This window comes from Monodon monoceros, unplaced genomic scaffold (assembly GCF_005190385.1).
Source record: "Monodon monoceros isolate NGI ecotype Baffin Bay Population unplaced genomic scaffold, NGI_Narwhal_1 Super_Scaffold_13, whole genome shotgun sequence".
NCBI classification, from domain to species: domain Eukaryota; kingdom Metazoa; phylum Chordata; class Mammalia; order Artiodactyla; family Monodontidae; genus Monodon; species Monodon monoceros.
The window spans coordinates 56571207-56579684 of record NW_021703769.1 but is presented as its reverse complement, the minus strand read 5'-3'; the positions used below and the strand labels follow the sequence as shown (position 1 = coordinate 56579684).

The following is an 8478-nucleotide window of genomic DNA, read 5'->3' as shown; positions in this document are numbered from 1 at the left end:
AGGAAGGAAGGAAGGAAGGAAGGAAGGAAGGAAAGGAAGGAAGGAAGGAAGAAAGAAGGAAAGAAGAAAGGAAGGAAAAAGGAAGGAAAGGAAAGAAAGAAGGAAGGAAGGAAGGAAGAAAATAGACAATATTAACATAGAGTATGTTAGACTCATTGGTCCAGAATACTGATTTTTAAAGGAACACAGAACAATGTGGAGTGTGAGAATTTCCATATAGTTGTTTCCATATAATCTGAAGAAGATGGATTGCATCTAAATAATGTCCCTGCTAACTCCATCTGATTTCACTACAAAATGGGAGAAAAGGAAATGAGCAGGGGAAACAGAGATGGGGAATTAAAGAAGAGGGAGATTGAAGTAGATTCAGCTGGCATATCAGAAGAAGACTGGGTGCTCAACAGGGCATGCTAGCTCCTAGATTAAAATGGTGACCGTGACATCGGTTCACACCACATAACCCTGTGAATGGCTCTCCCCGGGCCAGGGGTCCAAGTCAAACCCAAAGCGTTCGTCCTCTGGTCTGCCGTTTCCAAACACATACCAAATTGGATATTTTCAAACCTCTTGCTAATGGACTAAATTTTTCAGTTTCACCCACATTTGGGGTGTTAGATTGACCCAACGTGAACTCTATTCACTTCAAATTATTGTATAATCAAAACTTGGCTTGAGAGCTTTTATTGGATTCAATAAAAAACAACAAACAAACAAACTAAAACCCTCGATGAATCAGCAGCCCTAACTATGAGTTTTGGACTGCAGAGACAGAATGACTTGGTTACAGATTTCCTGCCAGCCCAGGTAAAGTCCACTGGTGGGCTTCGTCTGCAATTTTTATGCTGAAATTCCATGGACAGTGTTCCATGGTGACATTTCATGGGTCTTTGCCCTTGGCCTTGCAGTTTCCTGCATGCGGTGAATCACTCCTCTACTTAAAACCTTTTGTGATCCTCATGGCCATCTGAACAAAATCCAGACCTTTAGGTCCCTTATGATCTAGCTTAAGGGATGCTCTCCAGACAAATCCCACTGCCTGTCAGCTGTACTAAGCTATTTCCCCTAGCGTGTCACTTCCTTTGCTGACTCTTCCTTGTTTAAGATGACTCCTCTGCTCTGAATGCTCTTCTCCGCCTCTCCTCAACCTCTTTACTCTTGAAGATTCCCAGGAAGTCCTCCCTACGTTGCAGAGATTGCATTAGGGGCCCTTCCTCTACATTCTCATGACTTATACTTACTGTACATTGGCGCACAAGTGGCCTTCTATGTACTGTCATTGTTTATGTGTCTATGTCCCTGAATTGTGAGGATGTAAGAGGGGCCACAGGCACTGTGTTTTTTATTTCTGTATTTATGGGACTCACCATAAGGCCTGACACACAATAGACATTCAGTAAATTGTTGTTGAATCGGTAAATTATCTTCCTAGGAAATGATCAGCGATGCCTCAGATGCACCAAATAGAATCGTGATTACCCTTTGCTTCTTCTAGAATAGCAGTGTTTGATTTTTCTGTTTTTAAACAGTATTTTGTTAAAAATAAAAACTATCTGTAGAAAATTTGGAGAATACAAAGATACACAAAAGAAAATGGAAAGTACCTGGGATCCTTCCATGCATAGACAAACCCTATTTTTATCCTCTTTTCTGCTTGTTTAACATTAAATAGCAAACATTATCTTCATGCCATTAACTTGTCTCAAAAACATGATTTTTTAAGGACTCAAAACAGTCCATTGAATGGATACACAAAAATGTTCTTTGCCTTTTCCCCAATTTCTTAACCTTGTCCTTGGAGACCTGATTCTTCCCCCATAGGACACAGTCAGGTCTTCTGCACTGTGGCTGTCCAGGGGCAGACATGTGACCAGTTAGGCCAATCTCTCTTTTTGGAATTATTTTTGTAATCTAGTCCCCTTCCTTAATATTTTACTTCTTTAGCTACTTTTGTTGTTAAAGGAATATAATGCAAAAAAATGCTATGACTTTGAGGTACCCTGTCTTTCTGGGGAGGTCTCTGAATGCTTCTAACCACCATACTGTATTTACTGAGTGTCTGCTAAGTGGTGTGTTTTCTTGGACGTCTTTAACATCAGATTTTTCTCACGCTGCAAGGAGATGTGAACCCCTGAGAAGCCTCCCTCCCAAATCCTGGGAAATGAGCTCTGTCTTGCTCTGCATCAGAGCCGAGCTTGACTACAGGCGACGTGGTTTGAGGTGGGGGTGTGGGAGGTAGAGATGAGTATTGTAAGACAGACAGACATCACTTGTGACGAAGACAACTGCACGGTTGTTGTATAGGGCAGACATCGAGGAGGCATCCTTGACGCCTCTCTCTCCCCCACCCTCATGTCTAACCCATCACTGAATACCTGCTCAGTATTTCTCCACTTGTGTTGCTGCTCCTACTCTTCCTTCTCCTCCTCTTTTGGGGCCACAATGGGACCAAAGCCAACACCATCTCTCACCTGAATAATAAGAGCACTGTGACCAGCCCCCCTCTACCTACTGTGGTCCCCCGCAAACCTATTCTGTACACAACATTTAAGTCATATTATACTGATACAAGAAAAGTCTGATTATATCACCTCCTTGATTAAAGTCTTCAATGTCTTTCTATTGTTTTAAAATGAAGATAAAACTGTTTAACATGGCCTGAAAAGCTTTGCACTGTCTGCCCTTATTTACCTTCTCACCCACACCACACACCCCATTTCCCTGTCTCTCTCTGCTTTGGCCTTACTGGTTTGCACTCAGCCCTTCATAAGCACTACCACAGGACCTTTGTACATGCTGTCCCCTTTGCCTGGAATGTGCTTACATCTTTTCTGATCTAGTTAATGCTGAGTCATCCTTCAGGTCAAGCTGCACTTCCTTATAGAAGCCTTGCCTGACCCCTGTTTCACTTTCACATAGCACACCCCGCCCCCTCTATTGTAGCACTTGTCATTGTTCGGTGATTAACCAATTAATACCTGTCCTCTCCCTTAGACTGTAAGCTTTAAGAGGACAGAGATCATTCTGTTTCTTCTTTATTGCCAACCAACTAGCTGAGTCCTGACATGTAGCAAATATTCGATAAATATTAGTTGAATGAATAATGAATGAATGGGATATCATTTCTTTGACGTTGTGTACCATGTGGTTTATGAACAAGCAGTTTCCTTTAGGGAAGCTTGTTAAAACATGCTTTCAGATCCTCCTGTAAGAAGATCATTTGAACAAAAGTCTATAGTCTGGCAGGACAAATATGTTCCATCCCCTGTGCTTTCTGCAATAAATTACTAATGCCTATACAGGATTGGGGATTCTGGGCTTGATTACAGGCTCATGAAAAAGAGTGCATGGAAGTTAGCAGAGCCTGTGTGGGTACTGATGCTTCCACAGATAGAGGCTCCTTGTGATGAGTTTACACCTTCTCAGTTTTATGCTGATGGTGGCATCCACTTATTTGTTTGAAACCTCTTTAATTCTTCCCTAAACATTTGTTTTTCTCTTCCTCTCTCTAGATTTATGGTCAATGTGACATGGGATGGCAAAGACTTGTCCTTCACTGAGGAAGGCTATCAGGTGCACCCCAGACTGGTGGTCATCGTGCTGAACAAGGACCGCGAATGGGAAAAGGTGAGCATCCTTCTGTGTGCCGAATACAGGGGAGGCAGGAAAGGTGTGGGCAGCAAGGGAGCTCAAACTACTCCTTTTCCCAAAGTATTTCCCTCTGAGCAGCTCCACATGTCATTCCATGACCCTTGATGGAACAAGGCAGACAGATACTGTAAGATGGAGGTGCTTTCCCTGGGTGAACTGTGGCAGTTGTGTGTTGTTCATTGTGTTGGGTTCTCAAATCTGAGTAGGCAGTGTCCCTGAAAGACTTAAGGTAATTTAAAAGCAGTGAAGTTTGGGTCACATCATTGCAGTAGCAAGTGTTCACTATCTGGCAATGATCACACCAGTTTGCCTAAACCTCATAATGGGGTACGATCTTCACACATTTTGCCCTATGAATGAACCCCTTGTATTTTCATGTACTAGTCTTTTGCTTTGAATCAACTCATTTCCAAAACTTAAATGTATCACTTCTGCAAATCATGGATTGGAGAGGGTTGTATTTCTTGTAAAGCACATTTTCTAGAACATATATAATAACTATAAAAAATCAATGTTCAGGAAAAGCTCATCTGAGGTACCACACAAGACACAGGGGATTTTCTAGAGTTATGGCAATACTCCTTGTCTTGAACATTTGTCAAAATGCATCAGACCATCACACAAGATTTGTTTCATTGCATGCCATTGTATCTAAATTAAAAGATATATTTTGAAACTGTTCAAATTGAGATACCCTGCACAATTAATTACCAATGTTTACTGAGTTTTCGTACTTAACTCCCTGACATGAGTACTAGTTATGACAACAATAGCCATTGTTTATTGAACGCTTACTTGATTTTTGCTTTAGGCGGTACACCCAAGCTCTGAGTGACGACTTGGTTTATTCATTCATTCCACAAATGATTATTCAGTGCCTGCGATGTGCCAGGCACTATTCTTGATGCTTGGAATCTATCAGTGAACAGGAGAGACAAAACAACAATTTCTGATTCATGGAACTTAGACTCTGGTGTGTGTGTGGAGAGGGATGGGTTGGGATTTTGTGCACTTTTGTGATGCTTGAGGAAAGCACTGGATTCTGTCCCCGGGTGTTACCTCTGCTCTTCCCTCTGGTAAACCCTGTAGCCCACTGTCCTAAGTGGCTCACATCTCCATGTCTGAGCTGGTTCCTTTATGTATCTGGGACTTTGAACATGCTTTTTCTTTTTCTTTCCTGTAATGCTCCCCTGTATCCTTACTTTCTTTTATTCATCCTTCAAATTCTGGCTTCTCTCTCCTCTTGCAAATGGAAAGTCAAAATGCAAGTTATTTTTTTCTTGTCCATAATAAGAGGTAGAGAACTTGAGCCTTTCTGCCTTTTGTTATTACATTTTGGAGTTATTTTTCAACCTTTTGAAGTTACACAGTGTGAGGATCACTTTTGGAACTGTAAAATCATTCTCGTTGGTTGGATTTAACCAGTCCTGGGTCAGGCTTGGCTCACACCTGTGGATTCTCTGTGCTGCCTTTGGACGTACCTCATTTGCCAGGGAGCCTGTTTACAGGGAGGCCACTGTAGTGCAGGTGATAACATTGCATAAAAGAAGGCGGCCCTTGATAGGCTTCATTTCCACATACAGAAAATACCCTTTTAATATTTTGTGTGTCCTCCTTCAAATTTCTGTTGAAATATAGCAATTTCCCAAAAAGGCAGCTCCGGGAATTGCTGCGGAGTTGAGCTTAGAATGTACAAATGCTTCCTGTAGTTGGTCTATTCTCGCAGCGCTCAGGGGATCCAGTGCTTCAGAAATAACTCCTTGTGCTTCTGTCTCGAAGAAAGAGGAAGCCAATGGAGCAGGTAAATACCAGTCATGTTATCCTTAAAGCCGTCCCCCAGCAGCACATGCTGGTACAGCCGGTCAGCAGAGGGGAAGGTCTGCAGGAGGGAGCTGTTATTCTGGGACTCAGGAGATTTCTTTTCATCCCTGAGGTCACGCAGTGGAGTCACTAGAAGCAGCATGTAATGAGGGTGTCTTGGAAAACATGACAAGCCCTTAGAGGGACATTTGCTTTCTGCTGGGCCTTCGTGTGCAGCTGGCGTGGATTAGTCCAGTGCTGTGCACAGTGCCCGCTTGTGCTCAGCAGACACAGAACTCAGGTCTGAGCAGACTTTCCTCTTGTAAATTGGGACTTCCATGCCCTCTGCCTCTCCTTTTTTTTTCGATGGCTTTGCTCTGCATTAGAGCTTAGTGGGTCCAAGCCTTCCCAGAGATGCTTGAAAATAATACCCTGGTTACAAGCCAATTGGCAGCCCAGGCCAATACAGTAAACACCCTCTGTGGGCCAACTCTTTGGCCAACATTCCAATCTGCACCAGAGTGAGGCAAGGATGAATGGGATACCACCCCTCTCCTCAAGTAGCTCATTACTGAGCCGTGTCTGGGGAGAGAGGGGTGGACTTGACTTGGTCAAATGGGTAAGTCTTCACGAGGGTGGGGACATTGAGTAAAAGATTGGATCTCTCCATGGTGAATCATCTTATTAACTACTTGGAAAAATGCTTTGGGAATAATTCTATTTACCATTTTAGGGTTACACCAGTCTAAAATGAAACAAATATGTGTGTATGTGCACATGCATATAACATACATACAGACTAGTTTTAAAAAGCATATATATTTAGAGAGAAAGAAAGAGGGAGAAAGAGAGAGGGGGAGGGAGAGAGATTTAAAGAAAGGTTTTTAAAGCAGTTTTGACTTCAAGCATGAATGGGACAAAAATCATAAATATTAAAGTAAAACAACCCTCTTCTCTTCTAGAGAAGCTCTAATTAAAGATGGTAGAGATGCCCCAGAAGACAAAAGGGAGACCCATCATTACGTCTTCCTGAATGAAGGGCCCCATTCCCGTCTCTCTGATGCGTCTGCTTCCCTCTTTATTCTCACCACTCTGTTTGCATTCTCTTTGGTGCCCTTGATCTCAGTTGCTTTCCACACTGTGATGACTCCCAGATCCCTCTCTCCAGCCCAGATCTCCTGATCTCCAGACTTGGCACCAGGACTTCCTTACACGGACAGCCCATAGACCTCCACTTCGTCTTGTCCAAAGCCAAAGTCACCATCTTCTTCTCTCAAATATGGTTATTCTCCTGTGTCCCAGCAAAGAAAGCTTCATTCTTATCCTCCCAATATCCTCCAAGCCCTCATAGTCACTTGTCGTCTGCTCATTCTCTGTCTCAGTTCCTGTCTCTTTGAACACTCTCCTCTTTTTGCCAAGGGCACCCCTTCCATTGATTCTACATCTGGATAATCCAAATCAGGCCGTGTCCTTTCCACTTTGTACAAACCTGTATACTAACTCCTAAGAGTCTTAGCAGCTTGCGTTATAATTATTTGCTTGCATGTTCATCTTCACGTGGACTGTGAGCCCCATCAGAGAAAGGTCTGTTCCTTCCACATGTTTCTTTGGCTGTACCACAAGGTGCTATTTCTTTTTTCTTTTTTTTTTTTTTTTTGGCGGTACGCGGGCCTCTCACTGCTGCGGCCTCTCCTGTTGCGGAGCACAGGCTCCGGACGCGCAGGCTCAGCGGCCATGGCTCACGGACCCAGCCGCCCCGCGGCATGTGGGATCCTCCTGGACCAGGGCACGAACCCGTGTCCCCTGCATCAGCAGGCGAACTCTCAACCACTGTGCCACCAGGGAAGCCCACAAGGTGCTATTTCTAATGCCTGGAAGGACCTCTATACAATCTGCTGGTAATGCTGACTTCAATCACCATTTACTAAGAGCTACTCTATACCAAGAACTATGCTGAGAGTTTTATGTCCATGAGCTCATTTAGGCATTTCAACAACTCATCTACAGTAGGTATTCTTACCCTTGCCTCATAAATGGAAATTCAGGTTCAGAGAAGCCAGGGACCTGCCTCAGATCCTGCATGTGGTAGAAGCAGGATGTGAATGGAGGACTGCCTGACCCCACAGGCTGCATTCCTAATTCCTACATCGTACTGAATTACAGCTGGTGGGAAAGGAATATTTTAGAGGAGAAATTAAGGGAGTTCCTCCTATCCTTAGAGTGACACCCACCTCCTTATTCTCACTGGATGCAGCAGATTTCACTCAAACCCAACCAGTTGGAACTTGGGGTATAAGCATTTATCACGTCGCACAGGCCGTCTTTTTTGTTCTATAGAAGTTCCACTTTCCAGTCTGGCTCACTGAAGAAGGGGTTGTACCCTGTTCCTGTGTCTTGTGCATAATGAAACAGATGCCAGTTAAAGAATTCCTAGTACAGATACGATAAAGGAGATCTTAGAAAAAGCTAAGATTGATCCCCAGTTCTGGCTGTGGCATATCAGTGTGTTACCAGATCGATCGAGGCTTTCACCCACAATGGTGTATGCATGGGGTGCAGTTTTCCCATGGTGGGGTCTCTAATTAAAGAATGTCATAACTCCCTCCCTTCTAAATCATTGTATTTTAACTACCCCTCCATCACTTTCCCACCACATTTAACCTAGATGGCTTGGTGAGTCTCAAGAACTCATGTGCAGAAGATTTCTAGTGTGTGTGTTTGCTTGTGTGTATGGTATCAGTTATCTTCCAAAAGGTTCATCCTGCTAAAAGATGGAAATATTTATGCAAACATCATACTTGGCATCTGCATACACATACTCCAATGATTACGTTAAAGAAAATCACGGAGGAAAATTATAATTGAGAGGACACCAGTAAGTTACAATTGATAGAACAATTGTGCGAATTGCTAAAACTGAAGTGCATTGTTTATATGTCCTACAAGCAGCCAGAAATATATTATGGTTTCTACTATGTGCTTGCTTTGCTTAGAAAAACGATGGCAGTGCATTGATGAAGCCATGAATTC

General features: G+C 43.2%; 1 protein-coding gene across 2 annotated transcripts in view; it reads left to right on the top strand.

Annotated features, from left to right (window-relative positions):
* GRIN2A (glutamate ionotropic receptor NMDA type subunit 2A) overlaps positions 1-8478 on the top strand; it is a 372579-nt gene that overhangs the window by 250744 nt on the left and 113357 nt on the right. For both annotated transcript variants that reach the window (XM_029221232.1, XM_029221233.1), the window contains one exon: positions 3510-3624. In XM_029221232.1, coding sequence (XP_029077065.1) covers positions 3510-3624 — 115 coding nt within the window. The remainder of the gene's footprint in view (positions 1-3509; positions 3625-8478) is intronic.